At 29.1% G+C, this 22105-nt stretch overlaps 2 protein-coding genes across 4 annotated transcripts in view; one reads left to right on the top strand and one right to left on the bottom strand.

Moving 5' to 3' along the window:
* Nucleotides 1–22105, bottom strand: part of LOC119675015 (DNA cross-link repair 1A protein-like) — a 367032-nt gene that overhangs the window by 177253 nt on the left and 167674 nt on the right. The window lies entirely within an intron of this gene.
* LOC119675009 (putative mediator of RNA polymerase II transcription subunit 26) overlaps nucleotides 1–22105 on the top strand; it is a 42300-nt gene that overhangs the window by 18724 nt on the left and 1471 nt on the right. Inside the window, exons 6-9 of one of the 3 annotated variants that reach the window (XM_038086171.1) lie at nucleotides 15406–16876; nucleotides 18107–19481; nucleotides 19569–19858; nucleotides 21772–21872. In XM_038086171.1, coding sequence (XP_037942099.1) covers nucleotides 15406–16876; nucleotides 18107–19481; nucleotides 19569–19858; nucleotides 21772–21839 — 3204 coding nt within the window. In that variant the 3' untranslated portion in view covers nucleotides 21840–21872. Of the gene's footprint in view, nucleotides 1–15405; nucleotides 16877–18106; nucleotides 19482–19568; nucleotides 19859–21771; nucleotides 21873–22105 lie in introns of those variants that run through there. The other 2 variants (XM_038086170.1, XM_038086172.1) reach the window with 2 other exon arrangements.

Consider the following 22105-nt stretch of genomic DNA (forward strand, 5'->3'; position numbering starts at 1 on the left):
AAGCTACCACCACAGAGTCCCCTCCAAAGTCCCACTCCCATTCGGAAACCAGAAAGTCAGTTTAGTATTAATGGGCGAGTTGAAATTTTTAATTCTAAGAATATGTCGAATATACCAAAACCACCAACACCGACCATGACTACAAAGAAAACACATTTGTCCTATTTACCAACACCAACAGCAACAGCTGTAGTAACACCACATGGTAAACAAGATGCAGCAAACGCCAATAATAATATCAAATTACTAACTGAGCAAGAGCCACAGCAAGTACAGCAACAACATACACCTTCAACAACCGCATCGTCAAGATTTACCGAACCGCTGTCGGTATCCAATACGGAATCAATGCCAGTGAACACAGTCAATGAACCCCACGAAATACGATCACCTAATGCTGCTGCTGCTGTGTATATTGCAACAACCACTGTAGTAAATCAACAAACAATAATACCACAGCAGCAGCAACAGCAACATCAGCAACAAACACAGCCTGAAGTTGTCATTTGCGCTCCACCAGTTACAATTATTAACCCAGATGAATTGCCGAAACCCAATACAGTTAAGGCACTTTCTAACTGTTTCTTGCGTGAAAATGAACAAAATAAAAAGAAGCCACCAACGCCTGCGCCAAAACCATTACCTCGCAGTCGTATACCACAAACCCCTCCACAATCACCAACGCCAGCGAAGAGAAATTTCACAGATAACATTATGATGCAGGAAGAAAAATTTACCACTGCTGCTACCACAGCCCAGTTAACACCACTTGAAATTGAGGATGATGCAATGAGAAAACTTTCAATGATATCTAATGTTTCTATTAATTCTCGTGACTCTTTGGGACAACCTGGTGGACCTTTCGAAACTATGGCGGTTATACATAGTCCGCCAAAAGAGAAGCATACAAATATTGAACAAAAAGAAACTCAAATCAAGCAGCTCAAGCTATCAATTCAACGAAGTAATGATGATCCTCTAAAGCCAAATGATATACTGTCGCCTAAAGTAGTTACACCATCAGAAGTGCCACCACTTATAGTATGTGTCCCAAATGAGTCAAGTTTATTTAAATTGGCGTCATCAGCACCAACTTCCCCTGTTAGCCCAACAACACCTACCTCTGCTCATAAAACAAAAATCAATAATAAACCTTGCGATGATGATATAGCATTTTGCTCTAGTTTTCTTTCCAGCTTAACTCCTTCAAAGTCAACAAAATCTAAACAAGTGGAACCTTTGCAACGTCAACAAACTATGGAAGAAGTTGTTTGCAAAAAAGTCGATGTACACAAATTACCACCAGACACTAATGTAATCTGCACATCTTACTGTGAAGTGGATAACGAACAAATCAAGATGTGTGATGGGACTATTATACAGAATTCCGAACTAAACGAGCTTCCACCAATACCCACTAAATCTAAACCTAAAGTGACACCAAATCCCTGTGATGAAGCAATAGCATTTTGCTCTAATTTTCTATCTAGTTTAACACCTTCAAACACACAAAAATCTAAACCAGTAGATCCACTGCAACGTCAACAAACTATGGAGGATGTAATATGCGAAAAGGTTGATGTAAATAAGTTGCCACCGCATAGTAATTTACCATGTACGTCTTATACTGAGGTGGATAATGAAGAAATTAAACGTTGTGACGGCTTAAATAATCTAAGTGCTGCTCCGAAAAATTCTACACCAACTCAAAGTACTGCCAAACTTAATTCTCCTATAATGGCTGCACGGGCTGCACACTCCAAGGCACTGATTGAAACTTGTGAAAAAATTATAGCAGAAGAACGTGAAGCCAGTAATCAAATGAAATCGTCTTTAGTGCCGACACCTAAAAGTACACCTATTTTACAGCGTAAATCAAAAATACCTAAACCAATTTCCTGCTGTACGGGTTCAGATTCCATGAATAAGGCGGATTATGAACCTGTACCTCAAGTTAGTGACGAAAATAGCAGTGATATCACAGACAATATTACAACTAAACCAAAGGATGATGAAGTTTTGATAGCACGTTTACATGTAGTAGAAACACAAATTAAAGTGACCACTACGACACCGCCACCTTCACCAAAAGTTAATCTTAAAACACATCCAAATAATGCAAAGAAAACTAAAAATATTTTTGACTTTTTGAAAAGAAATTTTGGTCACCATGAAGAGGATAGTAACACCACTGCAGTGGTCTCAAGTGACCAAAAACATAATGTCAATGTGGTGAAATTTGATGAAATCAGAAAAGTGGAAAACTCCAAATTTTATTTACCAACTGAAGATGTAGTTGAGCCATTACCACCACTACCAACAACAGCAGCACCAGCTCCTGTCAATATAGAAATTACAAAAAAAATTACAACTGATGAAATTGTTGAAGAATCGAATTCTGAAAACACGTTTAGTCAAGAAATCAATGATTTACTTGATGATGAATTAAATAAGTTGAGCTTAGAGGGCGAGTCTGTGGTGAATAGTGAATTAATTAAAAATTAAAATCATTTTATACGCAAATGTTAGTTTATTTTTTAATCATGAAACAATGCCTATCTTTGTTTTTGTTACTTAAATAATCACAATAATTTTATGCTAAACGCATTAAGGGCTGTTATAAAACAAAAAACTAAGTATAATTGATCTGTCACAAGTTCTACTTGGTGCCATGATGTAGTGTTTAATTTTTTTGAATTATTCATTCATATCTTTAAATAAAGTATTTAATCAAAAAATATCTCAATTATTGAATCTCTATCTTCATCACGCCTAAAAAAGCAAAAGAAGAAAAAATAGCTCGCGATTTCTATGGTCGCAATATATATTTTTATATATCAAATTTTTGCTCTTTTTATAATGCGTAGATTATAAAAACTACATACATATATATTTTTTTTATTCTAACATTTAAATTAGTTATAAACTGATTTGTTCTAAACTTCACCTTCTTTGTTATTCAAATCGTTTTTAACTATTTCAATAAAATTCTTTCAATAGTTCAGTTTTACAAATGTCTTCAAATTAACATAACAAGTGAATGGCTTATAAAGTTCAATACATTTAGCTTTAATTGTACTATTATTTGCTTTAGTCTGAAATATTAAATACTACATATATACAGATATACAAACCTTTTGTATCTACAAGTTCTTAATTATGCAAATATTTATAACTACAAGAGACTAAGGCAGCAAAAATGTTAATATATGTAATAAACTACGAAACAAAATTGACTTAATTGAACTCAACGAATTTTTATTGAAAATTAAATATACAAATATACATATATATAAAAATCAATAATAATTTAATACCTAATAAAATGTAAATTATATATAATACATATAATATAATACTCATTGTGCCTTTGTGGTGAATATATGAAATCATAATATATATATTTTGTAAATTCGTTATGTTTTAAAAAAAAAGTTTAACGTTTTGTATTAAAGCAAACATTTTAAAAACTTTTTTTTACACTTTTAATACCTATTGTGCAGCTATGAAATTATAAAAAAAAATAAATGCTTTTCTTTTTCTACTTCTACATAAAACTATTCAAGTATTTTTACTTTTTGTCTTCAAACATTCATTGTTTATTTTCATTTTCACTTTTTTTTAATTTTCAACACGCCATTCACATTCATACATTTTACATTCAGAACTCACCACATTAGATAAGCCATGTTAGTTTGTTCTTTAGCATTCAACGGAAAAATGAGCTGCTGTAAAATAAGTCATTTATACAGCGGTTAATTTTGTGTATTAGAGGTATTGAATATTTAAAAGCATTGCCATACTTAAATCAAAGTTACATTTAGAACAGACATTAGTAAATATTACAATATATGTTCTTGGATGTGTGGAAAGTGGCAAATCAAGTTAAAAGCACACATGGAGATTTTATTTCGTAAAATACATTTTTGATGAATGTTCGCTCATACATGATTACGGATATTATATATTACATTTATATATACGATATGAGCTAATACATATTACTTTTATATAAAATATAGGCATTAAACAAAAATAAAAAATTTTGTTTCTATTTATTTATTTATGATTTTTTATTATAGACTAAAGTATAAGGTCTTGTATTTTAGGTATAATTTGTGATTTATAATTTTTTTATTATATTTGAACACAATTTATATATGTATATATGAGTATATAATAAAAACTATTTTATGTTTAAGTTATTGCAAACTATTTATTGAATTATATTAGATAGACATATATTTATGTATGTATTTAATGTTTTATAAATTTTTATAATTATTTTGGTTAAACATAAATTTTTGTTTCTTTTTAATTTTATTAATTTGTGGGAATAATTTGATCACTGTTTCGAAAGGTGCTAAAAGGAATAATTTAATAACAGTTTAAAAAAAATTTTTGTTGGCAATAACGTGATAGCTGTAAGGCTTATCATTGCTTATAATGACATGCAGTTATAAAAAATTTGGTTAAAAAATTAATAGAAAATATTAAATCAAAATAATGAGTATGATAGCAAATGTATAAATAACAGAGATTCGACTAAAAGTGGATAATCAATATTTAAATTAGTATTAATAACACCTATTAAAATCAAAAATTTTTGTCAAATATTTCTTTCATTAATTTATTTCTATTTGGTTCGTATATTCATTTGTTTGATTTATATGAAAAAATACCTTATATGTCTTGCAACAATTAACATAACCAATTTTTAGAGTACTAGTATACATTCATTTGTAAATAGTTAAGTTAAATTATTAAAGCATTAATTTTGAGAAGTCCTTAAACGTACCACTGTTTAATAATAAAGAAAACAGATAACTCTCATTCTCTCTCATTCATTGGTTTCTTCCTTTTTAATCATTTATGTAAAAATAACTAACATAACTGTGTGAGAAATAAAGACTATAGAGATTATATTAAAAAATATAATATTACAAATGTATGCCACCGAAGTGATTGCTGGTTTCTTTAGTGTGGTAACCAGGTTTTACATATATCTGTTATTAAAATCTGTGTTTGCAATTTTGTAGTCAATATTTGTTGGTATATCAGCAAGCGTATATATATGATTGTTAAGTGACTTTAACTTGTTTGACAGCACATACAGTAATAACTCACCATAGTACAAATAGTACCAATTCAATATATTAAAATGATATTGACTAACGTACGAAGGGACTAAAGTTAAGCTAACAACATGGAATAAATTAATTGCTAATCAAAACATGCTAGCTTATTTGGCATAGTAACGGATAAGATACGGTAACTGATAAATTGTCTGATGAAAACTACTTACCGAATTCGTTTTGAACTCTGGAAAACAGAAACTGGATCAATACTTTCTGCATCACAATGCACTATAAACTACTTCTTACATTCTTATTACGTTGCAGCTAGTTGAGTAAGTGTACTTGAACGTTTTTACTCTCTATTGACTGCGATGTTCCTTCATAACCCCTCTCTACGCCTTAGTGATTCAAGAATTTCGTTCAGCACCATATTCCTCTGACCTGACCTATCGTTATCTAATTTTTAGTTGTTTAGAAAAATAAGAAAAAATTTAAGAAGCTTGTTTGATCTCGCTAAAAAGAAGAAGCTTGTTTGCACACCTAAAAAATTCGATTTTAAACAATCTTTTTGCAAATAGATTATTCGGCTTTTAAAAATATGTATAAAATATAATTATTTTTGTCAGTTTTTTTTTGATCAACTTTTATTATTACCTTCGTATATAATATTTTTTATCCGCCGAATTTTAAAATAAAAACCTTTGTATATTTTCTATAGTACCATAATACTCTACTGTTGACGACTTGGCAAAAAAATAACTGCAATTATATGAATTCAATATAAATTTTACATACGAACTGTATATTTTGTCTTAAGTACTACTATCAAAACTAACGAAATAAGACCTAATAACACTTACTTTGTAAAGGGAGTGTTATAGTGGATCAGTTGATCTCATAACACTTCTTAAAACTGTACAATTTTTAAAACTCATATTATCTTAAAACAAAAGAAAATTACATTGAAAATTAATTATTAAGATTTATTCTTAATTTAAGATTGTTTGAGATTAACTTTTTTCTTCTAATGGTAATAAAAATAAATAAAACTAAAAAAATATAGAATTTCGTCAGTCGGTTATTGTTTTGTAGATATACATGCTACTAGTAGTCACTGCTGTAGTAGTTAAAGTTAAAAGCATAAAACAAATCATTGATTGGTTGATATTTCTTTTGTCACTGTACAGATTTTTTTTTATAAAAAACTAACAACTTAGTAAATTTCTACTCTTAAAAATAAGAGTAGAGCTCGCCACAGACTCATATTATTCCTAATCATTTTTATATTCGAGGCCAAAATAATACCCTAATATAAGCAATGAAGAAGCATTGCTATTATAGCAGAATAAAACTACTGACCGATTAGACTGTTAAAAGACAAAATTATTATTAAAACAATAAAAATTTAGCAAAATAAAACTAAAAAAATGTATTTAAAAAATTAGATTAATTTATTTTTGTTTATTTTTCCGAATTAAAATAGATTTAAATATAGTTTACTCTCTTAATTAATTATGAACCGTAGCAATTATGAACCAAGTGTAGTATTTAAATTTCCATAAGCTCAATTTTTTATTACAGCGGCTATTTATTAAACTTAAGTTGACAGCAAGATATGCGGTATACAAATATATGGATATTATTTATTTTAAAAATGCTAGTCAAATATTGTGTTCGTTGACTTGAAAAGTCAAATTCGATTAGAATGGATATTTTTAAATAAAAAACATTAATGAGTGAATTTATATAAAAATAAAAAATATATTAACATTTTGAAAATCTTAAATTACCCAATCTAAATAATACTTAAATAAGCTTGGAAACGTCAACCATTATTTATTAATAAAAGTCATTTTAAATAAATAAATTTAAGAACATATTAAATAAACTATAATAATATAGAAATAATAAAATATAAACAAACAAATATTCTTTATAATTATTTATAAAACCAAATTTTTTCCAACACTATGTTTCGATTGCATAAGAAACGGTTTAAATATTATCAGTAAATATGGCATAGATTTTAGATTAAAATAAAAATAAAAATAGAAGAAAAAATTTGAGTTACTGAAAATTGAATTTTATAATTTTTAAAGCCGAACCATCATTCTCTCATTCTCTCAAAATGCCATGAGAAATTGTTGAAACACTGTCATTAAGTAGATTAAAGGATTTTGAATTTATCTCTAAACTTGAAATTACTTTTGCCATTATTTAATAATATTATAACAATATTATTCTCACTATTATTTAATTATTCAATTTTATTTAGAAAAACTATACAAAACATAATATTTAAAACTTGATCTTAAATCACTTTTAAACAATATTAAATAACCATATAATAAGTAATTTTATTTTAAATTTTATGATAAGTATATAAATATTTTTATTATATATTACGCTAAGTATTTTAATATAAATATTTAAGAATTATTTAGCAGCTTTACAAGTATAAAACGTTTTTTTTTATAAAAATTTTATATTAAACTATAACTGAAATATTTACATATAAACAATTTTACTAAATAATTTAAATGTTGTTATTGTATCTCTTTACATGCCTGCGCTCATATATACATTATCTAAAAATTATCTCACCTTCTGCTCGCTCTTGCGCTATTGCTAAATGTACGTTGTTCACAAACAAAAAAAATTAAAAAATAAAATAAAAAAAAAATTAACTGCTTTTTGCAACTTGTATTGAAAATAAATGCTATTTAAAATATTTTTATGAAAATTAAAAAAAAAAAAAAAACAAAAAACAAAATTTCATATTTTGTCATTAATTTGGTGTTAAAACGTGAAATGCAGTTAAATTTGCATAATTTCTGTCAACAAAAGCTTTTGTGCAATGCCAGAGGTAAGCGGAAATTTGTTTAAGAAATTTGTCAATATGTTTTCGTTATGTTAATGTTTTAAATGCCAAAATATTGTTGTTCTTTCGTTTCCTTATTATGAATTTCTATTGCTTTTAAGTTTTATGTTTTGTGTTTGTTATGTTGCTATCATAAAAAATATATATTATATATATATATACTCTTTGCATGCCCTTTTCTATCGATTTAAAAATATTTAAAATTGTTTACTATTTTGATTTTTTTTTTTTTGGTAAAAACTACTTTTTTTTATATGTGTTTTTAACTGTTTTTACAGTTAAACATGAAATTACCACCTATATGGGTCATATATTCTTTGGTTATATAAATATTTAAAATATTTACTTGAATACGTTATACATCTAAGAAATTATGATAATAATATCTTTTAAAAAGTGTTTAAAGTTAATTAAATTTTTTTATTTAATTTGTTGGAAAAATTATGCTTTAACTGTAGTAGCTAAATTTGTTTAAAGAAGAAGCTGTATTATAAGTTTTATTGGTTGAAAAACTTACTACCTTCATATAAAAAACCCAAACTATTTGTTATATTGGCTTTTGTATAAAGAAAAATACAGGAAACCCTTTATCTAAAGCCCTTCGATACAATTTTAGTGGATACTAAAAGTATATTTAAAATTTATTGCGCTTACCAGGTGTGATGAATATGTAAGATGATTTGATGTAATATGATGATGATGTGATGTAATATGGTGATGATGTAACTCTGTTGGATAAGCTTAACGGTAGAATATGTTTTCAGGATAAGTTTTGCTCACAGTCATTGCATATCTAAAACGCTCGTAAAAACTGCTTCACATCTATCTGATGATATCAAATTCTTCAGCAACCACCCTAATGGTAATCCTTCTAACAACCAAAGCAATTTTGCCGGTTTTTTATAATCATCTCTAATGGTGATTTTTCTATTAGCAAATAAAATCTATTTAAGTCTTTCCAAGTTTTCACCACTGACAGATATGTTGGGATACCTATACATCACTTCATCTTTAAAATTTTCTAGATCTTTTTAAAAGTGTTTGTAAAAAAATTGTTGTTATAACATAAATCTTTTTAATTTAAAAAAAAGAGTGTACTTAATTTCGTTTTTAACAAAAAGTTCACACTAACCCTTTGACCCGACAAAATCTCGCCGTCTGTTTAAACTGCATTAGTTTAAATTTGGAAATGTGAAGATTTTTGATCCGACAAAATCTCGCCAATTAATTTAACTACAATAGTTTAAATTTGGAAAGATAAAGATTTTTGATGTGACAAAATTCAACCATCTGATTAAATTTCAGTGCTTTTAAATTTAAAAGAATATGGATTAGGGCAAAGACAGAGTAATTTTCCTATAATATCATCGTTTTTCTAAAGCATCTGACTTGTCACAGTGTATCTCACTGGACATTGCGGAGTCAAAAAACATCTATCGAATCTAGGTATTACAAAGACCCATAGCTGAGACTTCGTAAAGAACACATTCTGTGTCACTGTCATAGTCTTGCCAGACTCAGACTTCGGTACTTATTATCTGCCTATCCACTTATAATGGAATTAGACAACAGTGACGTGGTGACATAATTTCAAACCCTTTCAAAATCTAATCTAATCAAATCTAGTTTCCCCCAATTCTTTGAATATGATTGTGAACAGCACTTGGTCATCAACGACTGACGTTTTCAGAATGTTTAAAAGTACTGTTGTCAGAGATAAAAAAACCAAAAACTTAGAAATACTCAAAAAATAGTTAATAGTTACAGGGGATAATAGTTAAGAATTAATTGATACAAATAATAAGAAAAAATCAAATGATTTTTTGATTTGGTAACACCTCAAAAATGAATTAGTATATTGTCTGATCGAAACAAATTTTTTTTGTTATAAAATTGTAGTTTTTTTCATTATTTCACTATCTGAATAATTTTAAAATGTCGCTATTATGGCCTGTTTTGTTGTGATCAAAATAGTAAATTGTATTTGTACCACGTACGTCCCAAAAAAAAACAAAAGCCTTAAAATTGTGTTCTTCAAACCAAATGGTCAGAAGAAGCCCACAAAAAAAGTCCAGTTAAAAAATGGATGGATTTCAACTGAAATACTCCTAAATACTGCTTGGAAGCAATTACAAGGTTGAGGTTTTGATCTACTGTGAGTAAACAAGGTACACCAAATGATCTTGCAAAATGTAAGAGCATTTTCATTTGAGATTTTAACTATGTCACCCATCTCATGTGCTCTTATTCCGCCATTTTATATCTGTAGATTATGGATTTCGTCCAACACATCTGAAATTATGCATCATCTACGTTACTCTGGTGATCATATAATCATAAAGAAATTCAGTAAATCGCTTTTTAAATATTCCATATGATGGTCCAGAATCAAGCTATGCTTTTATGTTTAAAAAAGCTATCTTTTTTAATTTATATTTAATCAGCATGCGAAATTTTGTCATATATACCAATTTCCCAAAATTTGTCTATGACTTATCCTAACGAAATAAAAAAGTAGCCATATTGAAAAAAATAATTTAACCAGGCTTTTTCGATCGTCGATCTACGTCATTAGAGGCACTGGTATATAAAATATTATATTTTCGCCTTTAAATATTTTAATTTTTTTGAGAAGATATTGGTACCGGTCGTACTAAAATAATTAATATATTTTTCTGGTTCACATTACTTTCTAAATTGGAAAGCACTGATCTTTATTTAAGCTTTAACGGTTAACACAAAAAAAAAATATTTTCACAATAATTTACTACACTTATTACTAGTTATCAAACAGCCCTCGATTAATATTGGTATTTATTAATTTTAACGTATTTCTTAAATATTCTTAGGTGTTTTTAATTATTTAAAGCATGAACTTAAAAAATAGGAATCTTCAAATTTTTTCCAACAGAGTATTATCTTTTGTCATAACCACTTTTGAATTGCATTTTACTTTTTTGAACTTATATCGCTTTTCTATTTCATTCAGAAAACCTTAAACTGAAATAACTGAGGATTGGAAAACAAAGCCAATATAAGACCCTGTAGTTTGGCATCTAACCTCTACGTTGCGCTTAATGCAGTCACTAGACGCTCGTACTCGCTGTGTGACTGCAATGAATTCGTTTCACTTCAACCGAAGGGGCTTCCCTAGTTCAAGAAGTGCAAATTTCCAAGCATATTTTTAGACTAACAAGCATTACTTAAATGCTGATAACTCGCTAGGCACGAGTAAAAAAACTAAATACATATATAAATATAGAAAAAGAAAAGTGAATAAAATACGCAGCAAATAGTAAAAATTAAACCAAGTTTTTTTTCCAGCCCCATTGATTTTTGTTATTTTTATTGCGATATTCTAACTGCGGTACTATATTTACCCCCTCCTCCGGTACTATTCTTGTTTGGTATTTATTTTTAATACTTTTCTCAACAATTGCAAATTTGTGTATTTAGTGTTTATTTATTTTTTTTTACTAAACACCACAGCGATTTCTTTATCTAAATGCACATTATGTAGGCATTACATGAAACGGCTTCAGTTGCCTTTGGGCTTTCAACCGTTTAAGTGCTTTTAATTTAACTCGAATGTAGTACGCATTCGTGAGTGATTAAATTATTCGCAAGATTTTTTATTATAAATTTTATTACAAATTTTATGTAATTTGTAATAATTCCTGTAAAAACAAACAAGTGTCAAGTGCCAGTGCCGTGAACAAGAAACACTAGAATGGATCAGAAACCACCGGTAAGAAATGACATTAAATGAAGTCTTTACGTTTTTAGTGCTTAAATGTACATATAAATAAGTTGTGGTATTTCACATTAATAATCTGCTAATTCCTCATTACTGGTTATTTATTTTCTTTTTTTACTTTGAATAAATCAATAAAAAACTGATAAGGTTACTTCCAGCTGATATATTAACTAAATTGCTCTATTGATATCAGCACTTGTATTTACTATTATTATCATATTAAGTGCTTAAAATAATTTTAGACGTATTCGCATTCCTAGAAACTGACACACATTCTTTTGTCAAATAAAACTTTAACTTTATTTTATACTGATTAAGTTATAAATTATTTTTATATTTGGGGATTTTAGTACTCGATTACCTTGCTTAAATTAAATATGCAATCAATTAACAACTTTATTTGTATCGAATTTCGATTAAAAATAATATTTTATGCTTTACTGTAATAAAAATAGAAGTTAATTTTTTCGTTTCAAAAAAAAAAAATTAAAATGTTATTCACCACAGTTATGGTGAAAAACGATTAAAGCGCCTATGCACATTATCCCATATTGACCTAAAATCTAACACACACTAAATTATTTAAAAAAGAGAAAATGTAACCATATACACGTTCATTTCATCAGTGCTGAGATAATGTACACCATTAATAAAAAAACTAATTTTATTAGAGTAGATAGGGCTTGAAAACTATATACAAAAAATTTTCAACATGATTTGCCTAAATAGTTTTTCTTATAAAATTTATTATTAATATTACTATGTAAGAAACTAAATACCAGTACTCAGGTTGTTTTAATCGATTATTAGGTTTTCAATGAACGTAAGCACTACTGATGGTTTTGTTTTATACTGCAAAAGCTGGTGTTACAGATGTATAACCCTACTGCTGCTTTTTCGCAGTGAATATGCTTAGACGTTTTAACATCGTTTTCCAAAAAGGCTTAATGGTCTCTAAAAAACCTTTTAGATGTTCTCAAAAAGACATTTCAGATGGTCACATTTCTAGAAGACGAGAAGAAATTTGGTAAGAATTTTAATATTCTCTATGTAGAAAGTCTGAAAGAGCCTGCCTTGCATAGAGTAATGAATATCTTAATTTGCCTTTGATCTTTATAACCAATCTACTGATTTTTTAATGGAGACTCCACCCAGTATTGGAGTATATAGGTCAACTCTAATTAATTAACGTAGAATTCTTTCTTTTTTTTAGCAAGACAGTCACCCCTTTTGTTGCCTAACGCAGTTGTTTTGTGTCAATTCATTGAGGATCGGTAGGCAGTTGTCCAGCATTCCTAAGTAAATTTTAAGAGAGTTTGTGCTTGGAAACGCTGATATATAAATATTGTAAAATATAAATGAAAGTATATTTAAGAAAGTACTTGAAGGCAGATCCTACATTAACATGTCTTCTCCATTTTTTTATTGAGATAGTATTCTTAAATAAAAAAATGTATAATATTTTCACATTGATTACATTGATTGATATCACACATTGATATTATAATATAAATTAAATTCACCACATAATATTTGACTTTACTGCAGAGAATTATAGTATTGAGCGAACGCTAGTGTTAAGCCATCGATAAGTGGTCTCCCTTACAGCCTGTAGTGGAGTATTTTAGATTCTATCATAAAACGTCTTCTTAGCTAAATATTAGTTAGATATTTACCGAAGGTGTTTATTCCACATATTTTTCTCTCTTTTATTCATCTTTAATATCACACACTCCCTTTATATCAGTGTTGGTTCATCATTTTTCCACTTCTCTATATTCTGTTGATATCTTCTTCATTTCAACTGTGACGTGGGTTTGTGTCTTGTCTAAGTTTCGATACTTGTGCATCGATTATTGCTCTATTGCCAGGCTTATAGATTCTCATCTTGTGATCGATTTTGAAATATTTGTTTTTCATATAGCCGCTCTCGTATATCTAGATATTGCTATTGTTTTATTAGTTTAGATTTTCTTTTTCTTTAAAACTATATCTGAGATCTATAGTCTTATGTATGTATATGAATTGATGGACTTCTTCTTCGTTGTTAACTTCATTTCATCAATTTTCTCAAATATCCATTTATAGCGGATGGCAGCTAATCATTTGTTTAAAATTTCGCTTTGCGGATTAGTTATTATTGGACTAAATTCCTTTTATTAATTTGTGAGTATTGGGTATCTGAGCTTGAGTTCTTAGTAAATAAAAATAAAATAAATTTTATAAATATAAAATAAAAAATATAAACACATAAAATATAAATAAAAAATAAAAATTTAAATAAATGGAAAGTGAGTACTTTTTTGTAAGAAGTAACATATATAATAAAATAAAGTTATTGGTACCCAGTCTTGGAGAATGATTAATTGATCCTATCTAGTGGATTTGTTCAAAATATTTATGCATATTGTATCAGTTAGTATACTCATTCAGAATATGGCTTGGCTGAATTTATATCACTCAAACTACTATATGAGCGATAGGAAGACTCTTATATATTATCGCAAAAGACACCAACCTATGCATGTTGTTGCAACCAATAGTTGCTAAATCGTATAACATATATTTATGAAAGATATTTCTACATTTTGTAGCATTAGTGTAATCAACGATAATGTATTATATTATTTTTATAATAAATATTATTTATCCTTCAAAATAAATTTAAAATAAAACCCAAACAAAAAACTATATTTCCTCTGGTGATACCATGAGTTGTAAGAATGGTATTTGGCTTCGGATAATATGTTGCTAATCGTATTGCTTAGATGTATTAATATTCTGAAACTATTCTAAAACAAAATATATAATATAATAAAATATATAATATATAATAAAAAATATATTAAATATATTCAAACTCTTTTGTCGGAAATTGTCGGTGTTGCCGAATCTAAAATCTTATGTCCTGCGGACCAATAATTTTTGCATTAACCGAAAATTGTTTTTTCGGTTAGGTCAAAATATTATAGATTCTTTCTTTAATTTATTTTATGTTTATTAATGTTTTTAATTTAAATACAAATATTTTAATAAATGTATTTTCTGAACTTAGTTTTGCATGACATCATTTTGTTTTCCTTTTGCTAAAACTATTGCTATAAATTTTCTTTTCTACAATTTTTTTTTTTTTTCAATGGAATACAATATATGTATCTTATTATTTTATGTAAATATACTGTTTATTTACCGTGTAGAAATATTGATTGGTTGCCCTTCTACATTATTTAATACTATTTAGTTTTTCCCCTTTCTTTTTCTCGTGCTCGCTCATGCTTCATGCTATCTACTTTTATTGGAACTAAAGCGCTTAATTAAATTTATATTTATTTGTTTTTTATTACTAAAAATATAATTTATTTGTCATATTTGTTGTTGTTTATATTAGTTATTGCATTGCCAAACAAAATAAAAAATTTTTAAAAAAAAATCAACTACGATCAAAAACTAACTTAATTAATTTTTGTTTTTCCAAATTGCCTCTCTTCACTTCATGCCGTGCTTGGCTTTTATTGTTTATTTGGCTGAATTTGACTGATTTTGACTGAATTTTTAATTATGACAAAAATATGCATATGTCAAATTGAAAACAAAAACAAATTCAATCAAATTATTAATTTGAAAATTTTACAAATATGTGAAAATCCAAAAAAAAAAAACAACAACAACAACAACATTGTATTGCACAGATCAACGAAGCTCTTGAATTAGCGCTGGAAGCAATTGACAAAGAGACGAGTTCCATAAATAATCAAATCCAAAAAACCAATACAAATTTAATTGACAAAAATGACCATGTCGAAGAAATAACAGCCGATGATGTTACCAATGCCGCCGCCAGCAATAAACGCAACCACCACAACCACAACAACAGCCACAACAACAACACTAACAGCAACAACATTGCCGCATCAAATCCCAATGAAACTGCCAACAAAACCGATGAGGAAAAAGAACTGAAATCGAAATTAAATAAAAACATCATTGACAACAACACCAACACCAACAGCAACAGCAACTTTGATGACTACGACAACTTACACAACAATCGCCTACAGGACTACCAAAATGCGGTCGAGCAGCATGTGGCGGCAACGGCAGCGGACAACGAAATTGAAACAATCATTTCGCAAGAACCCATCTATGAGAATGTTTCGGCAACGTCTATGCTTGAGTTAGACGTTGAGGCAAATCAAATCATTCCAAAATCAAACATAACGCATATAAACAATAAACAATTAAATATAAATATCAATAATAATAATAATAATGAATTTATTATAAATAACAACAACAGTAATAAAACTAACAACAACAATATTAATAATATTAACAACAATAATTTAGTTGACTTAACAAATGCTTTTGCTAATACAACAATAACAACAACGGCAACAGCAACTACAACAAAAATAAATAAAATTGATGCAACAACATTTAAAGAAATTACAACAAAAACCACAACAACAGTACTAAAAACAGTTGGCGACGACGAGCAACAACAACTACAACAAGTACAGCAACAACAAACAACAATCGAACAACTCCAACAACAACAACAACAAACATCAATCGAACAACACAACAACAATCCAAAAATTTTAGATCCAAGCAATAATACACCTGAACCCTACTATCAAGTACCAAAATCTATAGAACCCTATTACGATGCGCCAAAACATTTGCGGCCAGTACCAGTTTATGAAAATATCGAAGTCTTCTATACCGGTTTAGAGAACTCTAGTTTAGCTACATCATCAAATGATGTAGGCTTTAAAATGGAACCACCTAAAGAGAAACCACCACCACCACCTACCGAAAGTCCACCACTATTTGATGAGATCGATTGTGCAGACAACACGTCTTGGTCTTTAGATAATACATATGAGACGATATCATCACGTCTACCAATGAATGGTTTGGCTGTAGAACATCCCTCACCGCCTATTAAACGCATGAATTCCACAAAACGCATTAAGAAAGAATTACGCAATAAACGTTCCAGTTTTCTTGGTATTGAAGGTTCACTCGACGATGATGAAACTTATTTGGAGTTAACTGTAGCACCACCACCAGATATGGCACAACTGTTACAAGAAGAACGTCGTTTAGAGAAACAGCTCTATCTGAAAGCCGGTCTATGCGATAGCTCAGATACAGGTGAGTGAACATTAAATTAAATTATTTATTTATTTAATTTTATTATACTTAATTAATTATACGGTCATTTGATTGAGACGTCATAACATTTTTAAGTAATTGATCAATTTTTATAGTTGGAGAACCCATGGCTAAATCAATAATCACTGAATAGAAAAAAAAACTAATCACTTCAAAATGTTTAAAACACTTGTATTATGGACATGCCATATATAGGTTGAAATAGTTAGCCGTACACCTATAGATACATTATGTCAGGTTTCTAAAAGTTCCATTTGGAAAACTATTCAGAAAAGAGATTAAAGTAGGAGAAAAGAGAATAACCATCTTTATATATGATGGAATTTATATCGTTATTGCTTACAAAAAGAAAATTAATAGCAATCTGTATGTCTCTATATAAATATAAAATATAAAATATAGAGAGCAATTAAATAGAATGGATCAACTTAGAACCACATATAAGATCCTTTTAATGAAGCTCAAAACTATTTATATCCTGTTTAGAGAGAAATTAGAAATAGAGAGAATTAGAAATACAAAATTTCTCCGCTCCGGAAGAATTATAAATTTCTTAGTTACCGAAAACGTATTTAGTTTTATTAGCACTAAACCGGGTCTTTTATGATATATATCATAAATATTATAATATTATATTATTTAGAGAATAAACTTATTTTATTGATATTAGAAGAAATTAACATAGTGTATCTCTGCCACTTGTAATAATATTATAATTACAATACAACTATATAACTCCTTTTTATATATTGCTGCATAGAATCGAAAGTATTCACTTCTATGCCAAAAGATAGTTTCTACAATATTTATTATGATTATATCTCTTTTCCAATTCAAATTCATGGTTTAGTTTACTCTTAAAAAATTTGAGGAGATATAAGTGGTCATTAATCAGAGGTCGATATTGATTAAAAAATGATATATATTTAAATTAAAATTTTTATATTTAGACTCAAAAGCAGGAAAGTGAGTTAAATTAAATATCCAGTGTCAGAGAAGAAATGCAATTCAGAGAGTTTTATCGAAGTATTGCTTTAGGATTCATATACGAAGTTTTCAATCATAAAAAACCGTAAATATTAATCCATTGGTGTTAAGGAATCCAGATATATTCAAACCGAAAAATAAAGTAATCAGAGCTGTAAAAAAAGTATTGTGTTAGAAATATTTATTAACTATTCTTTCTCTATCTCCTTTCTCTGAAAATAGGAGAGAGTCGCGATTCAGGTGTTTCTGAAAATCATTCACGTCAGAGCAGCGAACATTACACGAACTCTTCTGAAGAAAACGATCGTCAAATTGATTCTCCGCATAGCCTCAAACAAAATGAAGTGATTTATCAAAACGAAACGCTACTAGCGGTCGCACAAACACCACTACTACAAACAGCCAAAGGTAATTCAGCCGAATCATGGACAGAATCCGCCACAGCAGCGGCAGCTGCCACAAAATCTCTAACGGAGGCCACAGCTACAGCAAATGCCAAAATGCTCTCAATTGAAGAAAAGATCCGCGAGCAGGAAGAAGTCTTGCGAGTAGAAAGAGAGCTATTACAACTGGAGCAAGAAGAACTGAAACGTCAACGTGAAAATCTTGTATTGCGAGAAAACATGGCACGACGAGAATTACAACATGGCGCCAAAATGTTACTCTCCGCTAACAGACACTCATTGCAGGATTTAAATGGAGTGGGATTAAGCATTTCTGTGCCCACAAATGGCAGCGCATTCCAACCGACAATAATACCACATACTTTAAATCAGCAGCAACAACAACAATTGCAGGCAACACAACTCACACAGCAACAGCAACAACAACAGCAAATCTATGCCAATGTGCCAAATTTACAACAGCAATACTATCAAGTCGAAACGGATTATCGTAAATCCATGTCGGATTTAAACGAATTTTCCAAACGTCTCATGTTACCACCAATGCCACCAACGAAGCCAATGCGTGCCGTGCATGTAGCAACGAATGGTTATGATGACTTTGTGCGACAACGTCACTCGTTGAATACACAAAGCTATGGTGGCTCATTGGTTAAAATTGCTACACCCACAGCAGCACCACGAGGTCAAATTTATACTAATTACCAACATCAGTCAGCACAAAATCTCGCTAATCTGAACAATGCTAATCAGAACAATCAAAACTTCAATGCGAGCACCAACGGCCATGTACATCACAGCAATATGTCGCGTAATACCTTACATGCGCTAAGCGCAACGCCAAAACCAAAATACACAGATGGTTGGGTGCAGGTGCAGAATCGTAAATCGTATGATTCAAATTTAGCCAATGACCCTGCATGGCTATCGGCGTATCAGCAGAAAAGAAAATCCATGCCAGATGCCTATCATGCTTACAACAACCATTGGTTGATACAAGAAGCCGAGCAGCGACGTGTAGCGGAACAACAACAACGACGTGCAGTACCGACCAGCAATACAACGTCATTACAACAACATAACGGCAGTACAAAAGGTACCTCAAATAATAATAATGGCAAACCACTGCCCGACTCAATTATACAATCGTTAACAGAACGAGTGCAGAGCAAAGGCATCGGTGAACGTAAGAGGTGAGTTTGTCATGTGAATTAGAATGCAAATATAATATTTTAACTTTTTTTCTTTATCTTTATCTTTATTCCCTATGTATTATAAAGGCTTGAGATTTATAATAGCAATAACATTGATAAAACTTCATTACATGCAGCCTCTTATCAACAACAACAACAACATCATAAAATTCACCAACAGCAACAGTATAAAACAACAGCTACACATCGCATAACGAGTGATGTGAATTCAACAACACAAATGCAAGTCACCACAAACACTTCAACAACGTCCCAGCCAACAAACTCAACACAAGACAAAGTGCTTAGCGTTAGTGGCAAGAAGAAGTGTTCACACTGTGGTGATGAACTAGGTAAACTTTGCTACTACGTTGGTTGTGAGTGTTTTTCGAAAAATGATTGATTTTTTTTTTGTTTTCACCAGCAAGGTTCTCACTATAAAATTTTATTAATGGTAGATCATTAAGAAAATAGATTAACTAAGAAAATTTGAATTTAATGGGTTTAAGATATTTACAAGTGTATTTAAGTATCAGGAAACTCTGATAAGCTTTGTATATTTAAAAAGTCATTGTAGGATGCGCTATCGCAATTCATAAGCATTTTCAAGAACACAACGAATCTTAAAAGATAATTTCCTATAATTAGTATAGATGGTAGGTGAGGTAAATATCTTGTAGAAAAGTTTGGAAGTTCTAATAATATAGTAGCCACCATCTCACCTACATGTGCAACCAGTGACGTAATTTATAAAAAAGAAAGAATATTTTCTAATAACTGTTTCAGAATTACTATGTCAGGTACTTCTTGTGAACAATTAGAATACTAATATTATAATATTTAATATGTAATTTTCTTAAATTAAATATATCAAATTATTTCCTCAAGAATATTTTCTTACTGTCAAAGTTTCTACAAGTTAGTGAACCCAGCGCCCATAATTTCGAAATGGCAGTTTCCAATAAACAATCTTTTTTCGATCAGATACTATAAGAAACTGCTATTTTTAAACAGGCAAATGGTTCTGGGTCGTAGACACGGCTGTTCTTGGCATAAGGAAAATTATGTCTGTAATTTACTGAATCCAAAAATCATGATATAAATAGTTAATAGAAATAAAAAATGTTACATTTTATGGAGATATGGTAGCTGTAGTAAATTTGTAGCAAAAAAAATAAAATTTTATAACATCAAAACTGATACACTACTTTCGTACTTGCATAATAATAAGATTCTTATACATTTAAGACATTTTATATTAAATTAGTTGAGTTATATGAAATTAGTTACTGAGTAACAGTAAAAATAAAATGATAATTTTTTAACCACTGGTAAAAGATTGCAACAGATTCTTAGAGCTGCTAGGTATACTTTCCAAAATTATTGCTCAATTACAATTTTCCAAACTTGTTTAATGGATGGATTCGCGTTTCACGGTTTTCGCTTAGAAGACAACATAGAGACATGTTACATAGGTATGAGGTGAAAATATAACCAAATGCTACACAGTCACTTGTCACTTATATTCAATGCGTAATCAAACTGCAACTCTACATTTCCCAACATTTATTAACTAATTTGAGCTCCACTGATTTGTGGTTATTCACCTTTACCTAGACTACCTTCAATTAACACCCTATCCACAGCTTAATGTTTTCACCTCAATCACATGATAAGGTGACCATGGTTAACAACAATGAAGCGTATTTCAAAATAATAAGATACGACACAAATCAGATAAGATTTTATTGCAAGTAATAAATTGAAAACAAAAAATAGTAGTCTCTTAATAGGTAAAGAGGTTTTTGGTATAGAAAGTGTATGGTGTGTAGATAGATTGTAACTATAGAAAAGTAAGAGTGTGGTGAATATAAAAAAATATTGAAAATTTAGAAAGGACAAATTTTATATTAAGGTTAAACAGTAAATTTAACTTATTTATGATCTATCATTATAACCATAAAGTGAAAACCTTGCTTTAAATATCCATTGAAAATATATGTAGTCATGATTTATTTGCATATAAAACAATTGCTCGTAATATTATTCGCACATAAAAAAGCAATTCGATTCACTATTGTTTAAGGTATTTTTAGAAACATTTTTCGTTAAACATAAAACAAACACTTCATATTAAATTTAGAGAAAACAAATCATGTAGCTCCGTATTTTTAAAATTTACACTCTACATACATTTGTTTTAAAATTATAATATTTTTATATAGAATTATTTAATTCTAACTTAATTATTTTCTATGTTTTTGCATGTCTGACAATATATTTTGTACAGATCTTGGCTGCACGAATAATAAGTGTCGAAATGTGCAAAAAGCAGTCAAATACATCGTTTGGGTTTAAATTAAATGAAAATTATTTAAATATTGCAGTAAAAATTATTGAGTAAACATTTAGTAATTATATATATATATATAAAAGCACTATGTATAAACGTTTGAAATAATTAATTTTCCTTAAATGGAAAATAAATATTTAAAACGAAATTCTTTGGTATAAATTCTATTGGATTTTATAGCAAATCGGGTCGTTAATATTGTTGTTATTAGGCCTTTTCGGTGGCTCGCAAGTATGGAGAAAAATGCATTTTAGCTTATATTGGCCACGTG

This window comes from Teleopsis dalmanni, chromosome 2 (assembly GCF_002237135.1).
Source record: "Teleopsis dalmanni isolate 2A chromosome 2, ASM223713v2, whole genome shotgun sequence".
Classification (NCBI taxonomy): Eukaryota; Metazoa; Arthropoda; class Insecta; order Diptera; family Diopsidae; genus Teleopsis; species Teleopsis dalmanni.